The following is a 20,097-nucleotide window of genomic DNA, read 5'->3' on the forward strand; positions in this document are numbered from 1 at the left end:
TAATATATAACTGATAATATATCAAGTCATTTTCAATGGTCCATTATGTCAATTATAAAGTGAAAATATAATATAACACAAATACCTTAGTGGACTTATTTATTTTGCGTCGTTTTCTTATTTTATTTGGTATAATTAATAGCAAACGACTTGAGCTGCAAGCACACGCACACGTACTATATCTAATCGAAAAGGAGAAGAAAGCAAAAGTGGAGTCTTCCATTTTTTGTAGGAGCAAGACCACTGATTTCAAGGATGCACGGATATGGCAGTGAGAGAGCTCCTCTTCTTGGGAGACAAGTAAGCTTCCGATTTTAACCGATTGATTACTATTTTCCTCTTCATCAATGATGTATTGTATGCAATCGCCTTCTTTTGTTTTTGTTTTTATTTTTTATTTTTTTGTAGACGCGATGCTCATTTTGCATGATTTTAATGCTTATGAAATGTTTCAATCGTCGTTTAGAGATTTGAGTTCTGGTGTATGGAAGTTTTGAGCTGCTGGATTAGTTAAAATATTGTTTGAAGTAATTAGGTAATTCTGGATTGAGGGGGAAAGATATTGAGGACTGTTTGGGGTTTAATTACAATCATTTCGGAAGAATTGGTATAAGTTGGGGGGATTTTGTAACGATTTTTGAGTGACAGTGTGTGTGAATCTTAGCTCTTTCTTATTGCTTGAGCTTGATTAGGGCGGAAGAAGAGGAAATGGTGTTGAAGAGAATGGTCAGCTGACTGACCTTGAGCATGGAGATGCTGTGCCGGTAATGCGGAATTGAACTGAATCTTGTATTAAATTGTTTTTACTTGTCTGCAAGGTGCTAACTCTTTTTCTTGTGGATACAGGCTGCAAATGTGGGATTTGGTAGAGTGTTATCACTAGTAAGATGGTGTCATTTTGTTTCTCTTTGGTTAGTTAAATTTGTTGGCTGTGATTTACATGAACTTCTCCTGTCAGGCAAAGCCCGAAGCAGGCAGTTTGATTATTGGCACGGTTGCTCTGTTGATTGCTTCGACTTCTAGTATATTGGTGGTAATGTGCTAAAGCTATGCCTGAGAGAAATACTATCTTGACTCCTCCTATCTGTGTCAAGGATGTCTTTTGATCTCATTGCATTTTAATGTGAATTTGGCAGCCAAAATTTGGAGGGAAGATAATTGATATTGTGTCTGGAGACACTGAAACACCTGAACAGAAATCTGAAGCTTTGAGTGCTGTCTATAGTACAATATTTGCAATCTTTACGATTGTTGTGATTGGGTATGTTGATTTTACCACACTAGTAGAATTAGGTTTCTACCTTTTGGTATGCATTGATATTTTTATTACTTCGTCATGAGATAGATGATAGAGTTCTTTTGCCGATTCTCTGTATAAAGACTAAAGCCATTATATTTAGAGTGAGGCTTAGTTGTTCAACTGGACTGGTTAAGTTCAATCTTTTAACTTGTTCATACATTCTTCCATTCAGTTCAATTTGCACAACAATTAGAGCATGGCTGTTTTCATCTGCCAGTGAGAGGGTTGTTGCTCGCATAAGAAAGAATTTGTTTAGCCATCTTGTTCGCCAGGTAATGACCTTTACCCGTGGTTTTTGTCCTGTAGTGTTTCCTACTGAGATAAAATGTTAAATCTTAGAAATCACTTGACTTCCTTCAAATTATTTAAATTTTGGTAGGAAATAGCATTCTTCGATGTTACTCGGACAGGGGAGCTCTTAAGTAGGCTGTCTGAAGATACACAGATTATAAAAAATGCTGCAACTACAAATTTGTCAGAGGCTTTGAGGAATTTTTCGACTGCATTTATTGGTGTTGGATTCATGTTTGCAACTTCATGGAAATTAACATGTAAAGTATTGATCATCATATTGAGTTCTCAGGCGACAATTCTTTCAATAATCGTGCTTTCTTGCAATATTTTCAGTGTTGGCTTTGGTTGTTGTTCCGGTCATATCGGTAGCTGTGCGTCAATTTGGTCGTTATGTTCGGGAACTTTCTCACAAGACTCAAGCTGCTGCTGCAGTGGCTTCTTCTATTGCTGAGGTATCATTTTAAAAAAGATCCCAGTTATTCTCCTTACCTCGATTGATCGCTCCATTCTCCTGAACTGTGCATAGGATCATAGAGGTACATTAAAAAAAATAGGTTACTGGACTTCGAAAAATTGAAGCGCATTGTATTAATAGATATCTTCTGCTGTAATTATATGGAGGGGGAAAAACAACAAAGAGAATGTAGTAATATCTCCAGCATATGGTCAATCTAAGATGCAACATCTCCATATGGTCTTTAAGTTGTATTTCAACGTAAGGATAAGTGCATATATTTTTGCTGCTTTCCTCACTTATGTGTGTTTTATGTGTAGGAAACATTTGGTGCCGTGCGTACAGTTAGGTCTTTTGCACAGGAAGAATATGAGATCTCACGCTATTCTGAGAAGGTTGAGGAGACTCTAAAGCTTGGAATCAAACAAGCGGTGAGTTCCGTAATATCATATTTGTGTATGAGTTTAAGGTCAGATTGCTCTAGTCTAATCTTATGTCTTCCACTTATATTTCACTCCTGCAGAAAGTGATTGGTTTCTTCTTTGGAGGTCTTAGTGCTGCGTCAACATTATCAGTCATTGTAGTAGTCATCTATGGTGCTACTCTGACCATCAAAGGCGCAATGACTCCAGGATCTCTTACATCTTTCATTCTTTATAGCTTAACTGGTAATAAATTAAGCAAATAGATGCATTATCAAACCCTGTACATGCTCCATCCTCAGTCAGTTACCCATTTTTCCAAGTGGTGCATACATTTCTTAATTCGCTGATTTATCTGCAGTGGGATCATCGGTATCTGGCCTATCTAGCTTATACACAGCAGTCATGAAAGCTGCTGGAGCAAGTAGGAGGGTCTTCCAGCTCTTAGATCGTGACTCATCCATGCCAAAATCAGGAAATAAGTGCCCTCTGGGGTTAGTTTCCAAACTGCTGCTGATTTGTTTTGCTTAAGACTGCAAGAACACCACACGTATCAACTTTTTTGTCCTTCATATTCTTTACAAAAGAAAATATTAGTCATAAACTAAGTTCTATCAGCCAAAGTTGCATATGTACCAATTACAACTTCTTGATCTGAAGTTCTGGCTGTGTGGTTTCCTGTCAAGCTATGTGGTCATATCTCTTCAGTCTTTTCACATTAGTCTTAGAAAACAGGTTCAAAGTTTCTATGTTCAATGTTGATTCTAGAGTATAACTGAATCACACAATTGAGCAACAGAGGAATCAGTTAAAGTTTTCAACCTAGAATGAGATCTCGTTAGCTGAATTTAGGATTTATAGAACCATAATTTTTATGACAGAGGTCAAGATGCAGAGGTTGAGCTGGATGATGTTTGGTTTGCTTATCCATCCCGCCCTAATATTATGGTCCTTAAGGTACTGATATATCTCCACTTCAGTGTTTAGAGCACTTAAGTTGTTGCAAAGCTCATACTAGGTGCTTTACATATTTTGTCGTTTAGGGAATAACGTTAAAACTACACACTGGTTCAAAGGTTGCTCTGGTAGGTCCAAGTGGTGGTGGAAAGGTAAAACTTCTTGCTGTCTAATTTCAATTCCACTCTGTTGTTTTTCAATGTTCATGCCTTGCCATTCCATACAAAATTCGAGATAGATACAATGGTTTTGAAGAGACACATGCTCGAAACTAGGAAGAACTTATAACTAGCTTTACCTAGAGCACTTTGTTCCCTTTCTCCCTCTGCTGCAGACCACCATTGCAAATTTGATTGAGAGATTCTACGACCCCAAAAAAGGAACGATTATGGTGAATGGTGTTCCTTTGATTGAAATATCTCATGATCATCTACACAAAAAGGTAATTTGTTAGTAGGAGTATATATTAAAGTGGATTTCTTGAAAATCTTCTGGCTTATTTTTTACACACTTAAGAGTTTCTTACAGATTTAAACTGAATATGTTTTCCAATTCTCTAAAACACAGATCAGCATTGTGAGTCAGGAACCTGTTCTTTTCAACTGCTCAATTGAGGAGAATATTGCCTATGGTTTAGATGGGAAAGCAAGCAGTGCTGATATAGAAAACGCAGCTGTAAGTCTAATCAAACTCTTCATTGCCACCAATATTCAGCACATATATGAAGTGTGTTTGTCCTCTCTCTTCAATGACAAGCAGAAAATGGCGAATGCTCATGAGTTCATTTCCAAGTTTGCTGAGAAGTACCAAACGTTCGTCGGAGAACGCGGAGTGAGGCTTTCAGGCGGCCAGAAACAAAGAATAGCCATTGCCAGAGCTCTGCTAATGGATCCCAGAATCCTACTTCTGGACGAGGCAACCAGCGCCCTGGATGCCGAGAGCGAGTACCTAGTTCAGGTAATCTCTCTTCGAGGCTTAAATTTTACCTTCTTAATTCTCTCACTTCATCTTCTCACGAGTGTTATGATGCTGTAGGATGCCATGGATTCTCTGATGAAGGGCAGGACAGTGCTGGTCATAGCTCATAGGCTTTCGACTGTCAAGACCGCTGACACCGTGGCAGTCGTTTCTGATGGCCAGATTGTAGAAAGCGGCACTCATGACGATCTGCTGAGCAGAGACGGAATCTACACTGCCTTGGTTAGGAGACAGTTACAAGAACCTGCACCTCAAATATAGTTACACTAAGTTTTTAGAGATTTCTACTTTCTTCTCTACTAAGTTGATAAATCATCTGATAAAATAACTTGTTGTTCAGTGACTTGTAAGTTATACTACTTGAAGTGTAGGTTTAAAACCTAACCTTGCTTCTCATGTTTAGTTGTGAATCAACATTGTTGCAAAAAACTATTGAATTCTATGAGATCAAAACTCCATTTTACTGTTGAGATCTGGCTAATTATAAACAATCACAAGCAACTAAACAATCACATTTTGATCAAAATTAGTGAAAAACAAACAACAATTTGAGACTATCTCCAACAATAACTAATGCCTTCATTTTGGCAATGATTCCATGAAATGCCTAATGTTCTCAACATCTTCTTCTGTTGCTGGATACTTTTGTGGCCTAAAAAGCTTCCACATTCCAACAGAATGTCGACTTCGAACTGCAGGTTTCTCCGCAAACCTTCCGTATATCTTCTCATGGTCCGGATATGGCTTCACATACATGTTATAGAAGTTCAACCTACTCATCTTAACCAACTTCCTCAAACCAACCTCGTCCCCCAGTCCGCCTCTCGACCTCAAATGATCGATCACATTAAAACGAGGAACGATCTGCTTATCAAAGTTCGCTCCCAGGTACTCAGGAACCTCAACCAAACATTCAATACCAAACTTCATCTTGCCAACCAAAAACTCAATCTTCTTCTCGATATCCTTTATGTCATAGAGGATCACCCGAGGCTCCTTCCACAAGACCGTAAACGCATCTCTATATATCAAGCCGTGTTTCCTCAAGCAATCAACCCTCAGCTTCACTCTGTACCCGGCCCTAAACTCTCCATCCCCAAAAATACTGTCCTTGATCGCCAGCCGGCATTTCAAGCTTCGTAGCATCTCCAAACAATGCGAGAGCTCCCCATTTTCCAAACCAAGAACTTGTGGCTCTCTCACCACCTCCCTCCTAACATCACTCAAGCTGAATCCCAAATCCGAAAACTCATCAAGCAATGGCTTCAATCGCTTCTCCACTCCCAATGCAAGAATCCTAGGATATAAACACACAACCCTATCGATTTCACTTCCCCGGACTCCAATTCCCATCAAGAACTCAACTTTTTTGCGCAGATCATCCTCAGCCGACATGATCGCCATAGGCACATTCTCTAAAACCCTATTGACAGTGGCCTCACTAAACCCCAAACCCTTGAAACACCCCACACGCCTAGAAACATCATTTGGCCTCAACCCAAATTTCGAGGCTAACTCAAGAATGTTACTAATTGCAATCCATGAAATATTGTGGATACCCAACTGATTAATACCCAATTTCCAGTTTTCCAAGAATTCAAAGTGTAGAACTCTGGGACAACTGGTTACTGTCGAAACAAGGAATTCTCGAGAGGGGTTTAACGATTGCAAGATCTTGAAATACTTTTCTATTTCTTGGGGGGTTGAATTCTGTAAAAATTCGTTCTTTTTTAGGAAATTAGGGAGCTCGTGCGGCTGGAAGCCATACCTTTGGAAGCGATTGCAAAGAGGATTCAGATATTCGTGATGGGATGGTGAATTTGTGGAGATGGATTGGAATAATAATAACCGATTTTGGAATGGAGGAGTGAAGCAAATTGATGACTTTGTGATGTTGTTAAAGAAGGGTTTGAATCGAATCGCCATTGTTTGGCTATCATTGATCTCTTTGCTGAATTTGGCGCAGGGTTTAAGCTACTTTGGCCATTATTTGAAAAAAAATGAATGCTTGATTAAATTAATAACCATAAATAACAAGAAGTACAAGTATTAAATATTTTCTTCACTTGTTACTGTGTTAGAACTTAGAATTATTTTGTACATGGTTGAATAAAGGTTTACTGATTGAAAATAGACAAATATATTCCCACCACTATGCATTACGCATTTTTCACAAGTATTTGGTAGGACATAATCTCAATTTATGATTTGTCTATAATTTAAATTTGATGAATGATATTAGGCGCAAAATGACATCTTCTGTATGTTTGGAGCAATTGGGTAGACAACCATGGTGGTGGATACGAATTAAAGATTCTCGTTTAGGGCATCCGCAATGGTGCGGACGATGCGACGGACGATTACGAATTAAAGATTCTCATTTAGGGCATCCGCAATGGTGTGGACGATGTGACAGATGATGCATCGTCCGTCGCATCGTCCGCCACTGCAGCATCGCGGACGATGGGTTAACCATCGTCCGCGCCGCGCCCGATACATCGTCCGTCACTGTGGACGACGCGGACGATGGGGCGGACGATGCTCACGCGTTTTGTTTTTTTTTTTTGAGTAAAGATCAAATGTGGTCCCTAACATATGGCCGCTTTATCAATTTGGTCCTTAACATTATCATTTTGATTATTTGGTCCTTAACATTATCATTTTGATTATCATTTTTTTTCCAAAATTTGTTCTTATTTAAACACTACAATTCTCTACCATTTCACACACTTCAATTTCACATCTCTTCAATTTCTCTTCAATTATTCTCTCTCATCGTCTCAAAAATGAATCCGACGACTACGATTTGAGTACATCGGATGGCTGCAGACGGGCCTTGACTCGAGCCTTGTTCGATGCCGTTAATGAAGCCAAGGCGGAATGCTTGGCACAAATGCAGCGGGAGCAGGCGGTGGCGGGGCGGGTTCCTCGCCCGATACGACGTCGGACGTATGTCCCCCACGAGCACGACGTAGCGCACGAACGTCTGTTCACAGATTATTTTGCCGAGAATTCAAGGTGGGGCCCGAATGTTTTTCACCGACGTTTTAGAATGAGCCGAGATCTTTTTCTCCGCATTGTGCACACGTTGGAGGGACGTGATGAGTACTTCCAGTATCGGGAAGACGAGATCGGCAGACCCGGACTTACGCCGTTGCAGAAGTGCACGGTTGCGATCCGCCAGTTGGCCTACGGCACAACAGCGGATATGTTCAACGAGTACCTTCACGTCGGGGATACAACTGGCCGCGAATGTCTCAAGAAATTTTGTAAGTTAGTTGTGGAGGCTTTTGGCGACACATATTTGCGACGTCTGACTGCTGATGATTGCCAGAGCCTGATGCGAATGCACGAGACGGTGCACGGCTTCCCTGGGATGCTAGGGAGCATCGACTGTATGCACTGGCAATGGAAGAACTGCCCGACGGCCTGGAGAGGCCAATTTACTAGCGGCTACAAGGGTAGCCACCCGACGATGATCCTAGAAGCCGTCGCTGACCACCGCCTCTGGATCTGGCATGCCTACTTTGGTGTAGTCGGGTCGAACAACGACATCAACGTCCTCAATTCGTCCACCCTCTTCGCCGATCAGTGAAGGGGTCGCGGCCCGGCCATCGAGTTCACTGCCAACGGCCGCAGACATCATATGGGGTACTACTTGGCCGATGGCATATACCCAAGGTGACCTATTTTTTTGAAGACGATCAGCTGCCCAATTGGTGAGAGGAGAACTTGTTTGCGGCAAAGCAGGAGTCCGCGCGGAAGGATGTGGAGCGGGCTTTTGGGGTGCTCCAATCGTGGTGGGCAATCGTGAAAGGTCTGGCGCGTTTCTGGTACAAGGAAGTCATCGCCGACGTCATGTATGCGTGCATCATCATGCATAACATGATAGTCGAACAAGAACATGGACATGTGACCTATTGGGTGGATGATGAAGCCGGATCTAGCTCCAACACAACGACCTCGCCTGTCACTCGAGGATTACCGATGGGCTTCGGTGCGGTTCTATAGCGACAGGCCTCAATGCGCAGCCAGCAAGATCATACTCAGCTCATGACCGACATGATTGAAGAAGTTTGGAACCGCAACCGCCGCAGTTGAGAATTTGTAGTTTTTTTTTTATTTCGTATTGTAATGTTTTAATTTTAATGAAATGATGTTTTTTTTCCAAATTTTGAAGTATTTAAATATTCAAATAATAGATAAAATGCTTAGGGCGTCGCTTAGGGCGGGCTATTGTCCGCCCCACTGCAGGTGAAATGAGCGGAGGATAAAATGTTGACGTGGCGGTGCATAGGGCGTCGTTTAGGGCGTCCCACTGTAGATGCCCTATAAGAATTTCATAGGATAATTTTTGATGTAATCAGAAGCTTTATCTATGATATAGAAACCAATATCCCTAAACTTAATTGAATAGGCTCTCATACACTATCCAATAGGTTTTTTCAATACTCCATCCGTCCACAAACAATAGATCTATTATTGTTCGGCACAGATTTTAATGTAGAACTGGTAAAGTAAGAGAGATGAGGAGAACAAGTAGGTAAAGTAAGACAGATAGGGAGAAAAAACGAGTAAAGATGAGAGAGATAAGAAAAAGTGAAAAAAGTGAAAAAAGTATGAGAGATAAACTTTCCATTTTTAGAAAGTGATCTATTTTTTGTGGACGTCCCAAAATGGCAAAAGTGATCTATTTTTTGTACACGAAGGGAGTAGATGTTTATTGAAATGTGCAACAAGAAAGGATTAAACCTGTCATTGATCAATTATTATATCATTCAAATTTCAATACATATGATCTCCTACAAATACCAAAGAATTTACTTATCCAAAAAGAAAGTTCAAAAACTGATTGATCCGAACAAATTGATCGACTCATAGCAAGGATGAATCAAACTGTAAACCAAACAATGTGTGTGTGTGTGTGTGTGACAGAGAGAGAGGGGAGTGCTATTAACAACCACAAATGATCCATCACCATAGCTGATATTGATAGAAAGGAGAGCAAAACACTATTTTGACATTAGCTTCAACAACAGCTCGAGACAATGCATACGACACAAGAAAGGTAAACTGTATTACAATTCACAAGCATTGAAGATGAACATATATTGGTAGGTCCCCAATTTAAATGGGGCCGAGAGAGAGTAGACGGCGATCTCATTGTTGAATTTGACGAGCCAAAGCAATTAGTTGCTCCCACCGCCAAAAAGGTATCCCAACGAAGATCCACCACCTGGGGCAGCATGGACCTTAGTAGAAGGTCGATCCTGAAATATTCAATCCCAATGTCATTGATCAACTATATGGGAGTGGTAACCAAACATGGAGATTAATTGTGACCAAGGTTTCCTGACATAATTGATCTCTGAATAGTAAAAAACAAAAATTCTGAAGCAGAAAAAACAGTGGTAACATCTAATTAACCAAATAAACATAAATAGGATTGCTATAAACAATATCATAGAAACTTCAAAAGATTAGAAGCAGTATGGGCGCCTAATTCCCCAGTCACCAGGAGCTTGCAACTTAACATATTGCTCAATGATACCACTAGCAGGAAATATAATAAACATCGTATGAGGAAGCAATTATTGTATATTAATATTGACAAAAAATGGCATCCATACCGTGAGGAAGTTCCCAGTGTTCTGTCCATCAGCACGGTAATAGTTATTCTTCTGATTTCCCTGGATACCAGCAGGAATCTGCTTTGGAGCATCACCAGATGGTGCAGCAGAAGGCTGTTTCTCCGCTACCACAGAAGTAACTGGGGCTGGCTTCTCAACAGGCGCCTGCACATTGTTAGAGGCAGGCTTTGCAGCAGGAGCTTCCTCACCTCCAAGAAGGTAGCCCAAAGAACTCTGCCCTCCACCACTGCTAACTCCACGACGACCCATTTACTCTGCGAAGATCGAAATAACTTCCTTCACTACATAACTCAAAAGGACATAAAGAAAAAAATGGAAAAAAATTCCTTCACTACAATCAGAATTAGCCTAAGAGAGCAAACCAGATAGTAAAGTTCTACTGTGATTCACATATCACTGAAAGGATTTGAAAAATATCAAATTGTTTGTCAGTTGAATGGAGTAAAAAGAATTTTCCATTGGATTACACCAAAAGATTATGTGGTGACATTAACTGAACATAACTGAATCAGCAAAATTATGGTGTTTATCTTCTTCAGTATTTTTCTCTTTCGATGAAAATTGTTCAAATTTTCAAATTATACATAAGATCCGATCCAAACTCCAAAGCTTCAAGTTTCATCATCAAAAATTGAGTCTCTCTCTCTCTCTCACAGTCCCACACAAACCACACAAACTCCATTTTCAATCAACTACACAATTTTCCCCAATCACCCGATTTAAATTAAAACAAATCACCAAAATTCCGAATTAATTCCCAATCGCATAACAAATACAAGTTGATCTCATATATCCAGTGACAGATTGCAAGAGGCAAAGAAAAGTAGCAAACGAGTGACTACAATAAAAAGCAACAAAAAAAAATAATGACGAATGAAGAACATATATAGTGGATGTGAAAATGATAGACCGCTGTCGAAATCAGTTTCCCAGCAGCACAAATAATTGTAATTTTTTACGAACTAAAACCATAGATCTGAATTATAAACAGAATCAACAATCACAATTCTGCATCATTCAAAGCTTCGGCATTGAAGCACAAATACGCAAGAGAGAAAGAGAGAGGAGGGGCGTTACCTGTGTTGTGAAGAATCAGATCTGATCTGCGGAAAGAAGTGGCAAATGGGGAGAGTGAAGGTTACTGCTGTCACTATATATATAGTGATACAAATTTATTATGACGTCTGATTTTTTAATTAATGGCCTCTTATTTAAATTTATACTCTACAAAATATAATTCACTCCGTCCCACTTTAGAAATCTATTTGAGTGTCAGAAATGTAAAGAAAAGTTTAGTAGAAAAAGTTAGTGGAACGGGTTCTACTTTTATATATTAGTTTTATACTCCTTCCGTTCTATAATAGTAGATGCATTTCTTTTCAGGACGTAGATTAAGAAAAATTGTGTTAAGCATTTCTTTCCAGCACGAAGATTAAGAAAAATTATGTTAAGTAAGTTAAATAACGAAAAATTCTGTTAAGTAAGTTAAAGTAAGTGAGAATAAATGAGTTGATTTTTACTTAAGAAAATAAAAATGACTCTACTACTATGGGACGTACCTAAATGACAAGTCTAGAGTCTTTGTCCTAGCGTCAAAGAGCTTAGACATCAATATATGAGGTGCCGAGTTCGAGCCCTCTTGACATCAAGTAATAAAAACTAGGAATTATACTAGTACATATGAGATTTTTTCATATTAATAAATAAAATATTATACTATTTCATATTTCCACTTAATATATAAAATACTAGTTGTAATATTTTTTTTAAATCTTGTATTATATTCTAGAGTGTGATATCTATTGTTCAATGGAGACATCTTTTCATTTGAATAATAGCACGTGATTTTAAGAAAAGTGTAATATCTATTATTAAATGGAATCATCTTCCATTGAATATATAAAATCATTTCTTTTAAAATCTCAATCCCGTTTTGTATTCTAGAGTGTGGTATATATTGTTGAACGGATGCAATAAGATATTTTCTAGTTTTATTTTACTTTCTCAATTCCAAATTAGTTGAAGCATTTTTTTGACATGAAACTTAAGAAATTGATAGATTAAAGATTAAAATGAAAAAAAGGTCAAATAAGAGAGAGTAAATTATGAAAGATAATAATGTATTTGCTAAAATAAAATGATTTAATTATCTTGGAATAATCTAAAAATAATAATAGTGCATTATTTTGGGACAGAGGTAGTAATTAATATAGTACCTTCTTTGTCTCACAGTAGGAGTCACACACTCACACTTTGCTATTTTGTTCCGTTCCACAATAAGAGTCGCACTTCATTTTTACCAAAAATGATAAGTAGGTCTTACATTCAACTAATTCACTTGCTCACATTTTATTATAAAATCAATATAAATAAATGGGTTTTATATTCTACTAATTTTTTCAATTCACTATTCTTTATATTTCTTACACCCATAGTAAAGTGACTTCTATTGTGAGATGGAGAGGAAGTATTACGTATTTGAAAGCTGGTGCCTTATGGTGACCTTTGAAAACTAAATAAATTAGTAGGTAAAATCTAAATCATAGTCCGCTTATAATTAAGTCTAAAAATTAAAATGTTTCTCCACTAACTGTATATAGACATATATTGCTTCAAAAAGAAAATTGTGGCAAATAGATGATGAAATGAAGAGAGTATATAACTATTTAATGGAAATCTGCAATTCATGCATGAAGAGAAAGCTTATTGACGACTTTCGGTTTTTTTTTTTTTATTTTTTTATTTTATGAATTTTAAACATGAGAAATAATATTATGAATTTTGATTGGAGTGTCAATTTCCATCAACATGATAGATTCTGGCTTATTAAAAATGATATGGAAGATGAGTTGACATTTAATTGATGATGTGGAACTATCACTTAATATTTGTTTAAAAAATAAATTTGCCATTAATAATTACTCTCTTCGTCTCACCATAAGCGAGACGCTTCTTTTCGGCACTCGTTTGGAAAATTATATTTAATGATTAAAGTAAAGAGAGAGTAATGTATATATGCGTCATGTGTGTGTGTGTGTAGGGCTAACAATTTTTTACACGACACGATAAATCGGCACGAATCCGCATGTAATTATTGGGTTCGTGTCCTTATCAGATCGACTCATTAAGAACCCGATAATTTCGAATTGGGTTCGGGTTGGATGCTGGCTGGATATAGATTCATTAAGAAATAGTATTATTATTTTTATTATTAATGTTCATTTTTCTTAAATTTTTTAATTTTTCGTAAATCGGGTTTAAATCATATAAAACAGATTTTTATCGTGTGAATTAGATTTTTAAAATAAAGTTTAACCGTGTAATATTAAATTTAATCTGGGTTGCCATGGCAATTATCAGAGCCCTCAGCAATCAGCACCGAAAAGTAAACAGCCCATAGTTGGTTGTAATGCTCGGGCCATATCCCTTTCCACGGGCTGTCTAGAAAAACTAAACTAAGAAACCAAACAATACTTACTAGTTTAAGTGCATGTTTCTTGGCATAACCTACAAGCCAAACATGTCCTAAGAGTTGACAATGAACTAGACTTCTTAAGAGTTGAAAATGATTAATTGTATCGTGCCTCATTATTTATTACCTTGTACATAAGGGTAACTCAAATAAAACATTATTTGGACGCTCATGATTTTGTTGAAACTAAGAAAAATAAACAAATTTTATGTCTTACTAGTATCACCCACGTGCGATGCACGACTCATTCTCTTTTATTTAAACTTATTTTATACTGTAAAATAATTTTATAAATTCATAAAAATATCATTGTATGAAATCTGAAATCATAAATACTCCCTCCGTCCCACAAGATTGTCCCATTTTTTCATTTTCGTCCGTCCCATAAGAGCATCCGCAATGGTGCTTAGGCCAGCCATTCTCTCCTCTGCCACGTAAGCAACACTAAAAAAACCACCTGCCACGTCAGATTTAGGCCAGCCATAGGCCAGCCTTAAGCCAGCCGCAATAAAAACAATTCAAAATATACTACATTTACGGAATTAAAATTACGATTAAAATACGGAATTAAAGTTAGACACGTGTACGGGAAAATTCATTAATTGCATTTAAAAAGGTTACATAGATAAAAAAAAAGTACATGCATAATAAAGAAAAAAAACTATCGTCGTGCAGTCCTCCGTGCCCACAACTCTTCAATTATATTCTTTTGGAGTTGAATATGAGCATCCACTTGGCGCATGCTGGCAAATTCCTTGAGTCGGCCGGCTTCATCGAGGGGTACCCCCTGTCGTACACTAGGGGTGGCCGTTCCGTGGCTTGGACCGGCTTCATCGTCACTGACCCAACTAGTCAGTTGTACGCCTTCGTCTTCGACGATCATGTTGTGCAGGATAATGCAGGCGTACATTATCTCAGAAACGCATCCGACATCCCACAAACGCGTTGGGCCCTTGATTGCCGCCCATCGAGACTGGAGCACACCAAATGCGCGCTCCACGTCCTTGCGCGCCGACTCCTGTCGTTGCGCAAAGTAGGCCTTCTTTTCATCACTTGTTTGTCGGATCGTCTTCACAAAGACCGGCCACCGAGGGTATATCCCATCCGCCAAGTAGTAGCCCATATCATGCCGGTTGCCGTTGGCCACGAATGAGACGGCTGGACCGACGCCCTGGCACTTCTCGTTGAAGAGGGGAGACGAGTTCAGGACGTTGAGGTCGTTGTTCGACCCGGCTACCCCAAAATACGCATGCCAGATCCACAGCCGGTAATCAGCTACGGCCTCGAGGATTATCGTGGGGTTCTTTGACTTGTAGCCGGTCGTGTAGGCCCCCTTCCAGGCAGTCGGACAGTTCTTCCACTCCCAATGCATACAGTCTATGCTGCCTAACATCCCGGGGAACCCATGCTTCTCCCCGTGCATCTGCATCAAATTCTGACAATCTTCGGGAGTAGGGCTTCGAAGGTACTGCTCACCGAAAATGCTGATCACGCCCCCACAGAACTCCTTCAGACATTTCAGGGCTGACGACTCACCGATGTGGAGGTACTCATCCCACATGTCTGCCGCGCCTCCGTAGGCCAACTGCCTGATTGCCGCCGTGCACTTTTGGATAGGGGTGTGGCCGGGTCTGCTAGCCGCATCGTGCCTGAAGCGGAAACACATATATTGACGCTCCAATGCCCTAACGATGCGCATAAACAACTCCATGCGCATTCTGAAACGCCGCCGGAACATGTTGGCGGGAAACCGCGGGTACTCTGCAAAGTAGTCCTCGTACAGCCGCTGATGTGCAGCTACGTGATCCCGATCAATCACTGCTCGGTGGTGGACAACTCGTGGAGGGCGAGGTATCGCCTGCTGTTCCACCATACGCATGTACCGCTCCATCCCGCGGTTCATGTAGGCCTCCATAGCCTCGTTCATCCTCCGTTCGTACTCCTCAGGATCTCCACCACTACCGCTACCGCTACCACCCGCGTGATCCATCGCTCGATGATGCTCTTGAACAGAAAGTTAGAGAGAGAGAGAAAACTTGTTAAAACAAGTGGTGCAAATGAAAATGAAACGAAAATCGCGTTTATATATGATTTAAAAAAAAAATTAAAAATCGAAAATCGGCGCTGGCCGATCGCTGGCAGATCGGGCCTCCACAATGGCGGCTAGCCGATCGGCTAGCGTTTCGGCCAGCGACGAGCGATCGGCGAGCCCACGCCGATCCGCTCGCCGATTTTGCGCTGGCCGACTGCAATGGTTCGGCTAGCCGATCGGCCAGCGCGACGAATCGGCTAGCCGGTCGCTAGCCGACCATTGCGGATGCTCTAAAGTTTGTCCCATTTCACTTTTTACCATTTTTGGTAGTGGACCTCGTATTCCACTAACTCATCTCTACTCACACTTTGTTATAAAATTAATACTTTAAAAGTAGGACCCACATCTCACCAACTTTTTCAACCCACTTTCCATTACATTTCTTAAAACTCGTGACAGGTCAAAGTGGGACTATCTTTGTGGGACGGAGGGAGTATATAAAATAAAAAATAATTATTAAAAAAATATAAAATTAAACAAAGCAAAAAAAATAACACATATATCGAATGAGAAACAATATTATTATTTCAAGTTCTAAACTCATATAACCAAAAAGTTTATAAACTAAAAATTGCACACAAATCACATATCATTTAATCACTTTTAGATCTATACTACAAAAGATCAATCACGAACACATGCCAATAAAAATAATGTATAAATATATATTAGAAGATAGTCAAATCGATCAAAATCATCAATAAAAATACAGCAAAATAGCATGGAATATACAACCGATATGCATGCATTTAGCCCGGAAAAAAAAAAAAAAAAAACTGGTTGCATACACTAATAGTATTCCCGCATCGCCTACTTCCCGTGTAGCTGCTACCGCCCATACCACGTCCAGGAAAGACAAATGAATAAGAGTTGCCACCAACTTAATATTCATATAGAGCGCTACATGAAAAAATTATACATTCAACACTTCACAATAGTACACGAAGAAAAGGAAAAAAGATCACATAATTAAGCTCGACACGAAGAAAATGAAAAAAGATCACATAATTAAGCTCGACACTTCAAAACATAAATCACTTCCACCATAAAGACATGCAAAGAGAACAACATAAACAACACGAAGAAGAATTTGAAAAGGTCGTGTTCATGCACGACCGCAACAAAGAGGGTCACCCCGTCTGCTACAAAGTACGAAATTATTTGTTCTTTCTCTAGCATCTCTAGTACTCAAAACTATATTTGGGAGACATATTTAAGAGTTAGAAATTAGATTTTATTTTCAAGTTTTGCTTTTCTTTGGCTAAATATTATTATGCAATATTACCACTAACTATACCACTAATCCACTAAGTATGGAAATTAAATAACCAACTAACAAAAGCCATATTTAAGAGTTAGTAATACAATTTTTTAATAAGATGACAGTTACAAATATTATAATTAGGAATATTAAATATTTCGAATTGATTACAAATTAAATCATCGACAGTTTCATTTTATTGAAGGCATAACAAACTAATCCACATATTGGCTTTTCATATCTATACGTCTATTCCTATAATTTGCAAAATATTTATTTTTAATTTATTTAATATCTATTTTAAATGGCCATTTCCCTAAATACCCCCAAAACTCTCATTTTATATATTGTATAGATTAAGATATACTCCGTCCCATAATAGGAGTAATATATTTGGTGTGGGTATGTGTTTTAAGAAATGTAAAGAATAATGGGTTAGAAAAGTTAGTGGAATATGACATCCATTTTTTTATATTAGTTTTATAATAAAATGTGAGTGAAGTGAGTTAGTGGAATGTGTGACCTACTTATTATTTATGATAAAAGTGAAATAAGACTCTTCTTGTGGGACAGACCAAAATGGCTAAGAGCATTAGCAATGGTTGGCCGATGGGAAGGCCTTCCCCATCGGCTTCATCGGCCAACCATTGCAGCGAAAGGGTCGTTCAAGGGCTCCCTCCAATGGGCCGATATATCGGCCATGGTCGATGAAATGAGATCCCATTTTCTTTCATTTTTTTTGAATTTTTATTCCATATTTTGTAATATAAATACCCCATTCCCTTCATTCTATTTCCCACACCATCATCTTTTTCTTCTCTTATTTTTTTAAATAATTTTTCTCTCTCTAGTTTTATTTAAATTTGCATTTCGTTGTTTTTTTCTTTTCAATATTGTAATACAACGAATATTTTTGCGAATTAATATTTTTGCATTTAAATTTATTTTATTTGATAATATATTAAATATAGAAGTGCAAAAATATTTAAACAAAATAGTGATGATGTAAAAATTAAATGGAATGGGAGGGCCCTATGGGAAGGCCCTTCCATTGCAGGGAGATAAGCCATTTGGCAAAATGCTGATGTGGCATGGGAGGGCCGTATGGGAAGGTCCAACCATTGCTAATGCTCTAAATGTGACTTTTATTATGGGACGAATGGAGTATAAAGTTATATGAATCCAACATAGTACAACATATATACATATCTCTTTAACTTGCATGCTCATAGAATTCATATCAGTAAAACAACTCCACTGTTGCACATTGGGTCAGTGGAGCCAGCAAGACTTCATCCCAAGCCTATACACCACTAAACTTATCATTGGCATGCTTCTAAGATTTATATAGGTAACGTCATGGCACCATTTTGGTCATAGTTTTGAGAAAACAAAAGAAAATGAGGCAATATAACCTTAGGAATATGTTCTTCATTCAAACCTCCAAGCGTATATTAATTCCTTGTTGATGCCAAATCCTATACCAATTCACAATGAAACATGAGTTTTGTTAGCTTGTAGCCGTGTTTTTGGTGGACTATTGTAAACAGTCATATAGTACCATTTATTTCATAAATTGAAAACCATATAATTGCACTTAATTTCACTTTGTTATTTTCGTCGTGTTTTTCAGCATAAAAGTATGGTTAATGTACTCGATGATCCAAATTTGAATTAGCCCACTTTTTTGTACCTAGGTATGTGTTATTGTAAGTTACTATATTATTTGTTATGAATGTCATCCTTATAAATTGAATGTTAATTATATGTAGGTTGATTGGTGTTTCATTCTGCAAAAGCCTCAATGCATTCTGAATGTGCGAGACTAGGGATACACATGTAAAATTCTAAACTACGCCGATTTGATTAAGGTTTGGTTTTCGGTCGCCCAATAGTTGAAATTTTTGGTTTTAGTTTGATTTTGAGATTGTTTATCTGTTATTGATCATTTTAACCAAAATAACTGACAAAAGCCAAATTTTAGAATTCTATTAAACTATCAACCAATAAATTAATAACTTAGTTTATGGTTGGCAAATCCTCCAGATTGGGTCGTTATCGGTTTAACTTAATATTGACCCAATCCAATAAGGCCAAACACTAACCCAACCCAAAATCGTCTAGTTATCATCTCTGACATTGTTCACCTACTTAAATTACTTGATGATCAACCAATAGTTATTGTTTTCCAAGTGTTAAATGTGATTGAAGAAAACGTCCAATCAGCATATCTTTGTTCACGACGCGAGTTTGCTCGCTAACTAGTTAAAGACAACAGTTTATCCGAGAACATAACATCCAGAGTTTTACCGGCGAACTACATTGAAAATCATACCACATTATGTTTGATGATATTTCACCCAATGACCCTAATTTACATTCAAGGTTGGCTGAGGTTGAATTTATTGTCAGCAAGCTTTCAAGAAATGGCATGCTCCGCAATTTCTCTCCAAAAAGACCCTTGTCCCGTGAAGATCTCTTGAGTTGGACGAAGGGCCTTCAGCGTCAAATGCTACCCATAGTTGACCAAAATGTTGAGCAACAGGTCACTGGATTCAAAGATATTGAAATGATAAACTCAGATGCACTACCTGCAGTGGTAGCTAGCTGACAGAGAAGCCGGCGATAAGGGCATTATAGCTCGTGCCTTTGGAAGCACAAAATGGTTCCAGCCTTTAAAGTTATATCAAATCCGTACTCTATGTTAAATTCTATAATTTTTTTCAAAATGAGTACGTAAATTGTGGTTATAGAAAAAAATTGGGTAATTGGTCAGAGAAATCATGAACTATTGTCGAAATTTGGTATTTTTCACCACCTTTAAAGTTAGTCGGATAAATCACGAACTTTCATGACTGTGCGAATTTCCCACAATAATTATTTTCGGTCATGGCTAATACTGACGTGAATTAATTAATTTCATGTGATAGCATATGCATCATTTCTAAAATAGAGGTGTATTAATAAATCTCATGAGAGATTATTAATATCCAAGTAACAATCCTACTATTTAGCCTCTAATTCCCAAATATCAGTCGCTATGGGAAATTCACACCGTCGTTAAAGTTTGTGATTTGTTCGACCAACTTTAAAGGTTGTGGGAAATACCAAATTTCAGCAATAATTTATGATTTTTCTAACCAATTACCTAAAAAAATAATTAGAGAAAGAAGAAGAAGATATAATAATATATAAGAAAAAAGTTTTCCAGCTATT

At 38.2% G+C, this 20,097-nt stretch overlaps 3 protein-coding genes across 3 annotated transcripts; 1 reads left to right on the forward strand and 2 right to left on the reverse strand.

Moving 5' to 3' along the window:
- Positions 1-144: 144 nt before the first annotated feature.
- Positions 145-4,875, forward strand: ABCB27 (transporter associated with antigen processing protein 2). The gene is made up of 17 exons (XM_048115328.2): positions 145-300; positions 693-764; positions 847-882; positions 959-1,033; positions 1,137-1,261; positions 1,473-1,572; positions 1,680-1,851; positions 1,928-2,046; positions 2,369-2,479; positions 2,572-2,716; positions 2,832-2,964; positions 3,352-3,427; positions 3,514-3,579; positions 3,762-3,869; positions 3,995-4,102; positions 4,187-4,384; positions 4,463-4,875. The coding sequence occupies exons 1-17, from the start codon at positions 256-258 to the stop codon at positions 4,664-4,666; spliced, it is 1,893 nt and encodes a 630-aa protein (XP_047971285.1). The 5' UTR covers positions 145-255; the 3' UTR covers positions 4,667-4,875.
- A 26-nt stretch (positions 4,876-4,901) lies between these two features.
- Positions 4,902-6,382, reverse strand: LOC125214340 (Mitochondrial transcription termination factor family protein). Its single transcript, XM_048115329.2, has one exon. The coding sequence runs from the start codon at positions 6,329-6,331 to the stop codon at positions 4,985-4,987; it is 1,347 nt and encodes a 448-aa protein (XP_047971286.1). The 5' UTR covers positions 6,332-6,382; the 3' UTR covers positions 4,902-4,984.
- A 2,976-nt stretch (positions 6,383-9,358) lies between these two features.
- Positions 9,359-11,237, reverse strand: LOC125217158 (protein SPIRAL1-like 1). The gene is made up of 3 exons (XM_048118993.1): positions 11,134-11,237; positions 10,036-10,310; positions 9,359-9,675 (listed from the first exon to the last, which is right to left on the reverse strand). The coding sequence occupies exons 2-3, from the start codon at positions 10,303-10,305 to the stop codon at positions 9,595-9,597; spliced, it is 351 nt and encodes a 116-aa protein (XP_047974950.1). The 5' UTR covers positions 10,306-10,310; positions 11,134-11,237; the 3' UTR covers positions 9,359-9,594.
- Between the last annotated feature and the right edge of the window lie 8,860 nt (positions 11,238-20,097).

The sequence above is a fragment of the Salvia hispanica genome, chromosome 3 (assembly GCF_029641045.1).
Source record: "Salvia hispanica isolate PSC_SH4W2 chromosome 3, Shi_PSC_v1, whole genome shotgun sequence".
Taxonomy (NCBI): domain Eukaryota; kingdom Viridiplantae; phylum Streptophyta; class Magnoliopsida; order Lamiales; family Lamiaceae; genus Salvia; species Salvia hispanica.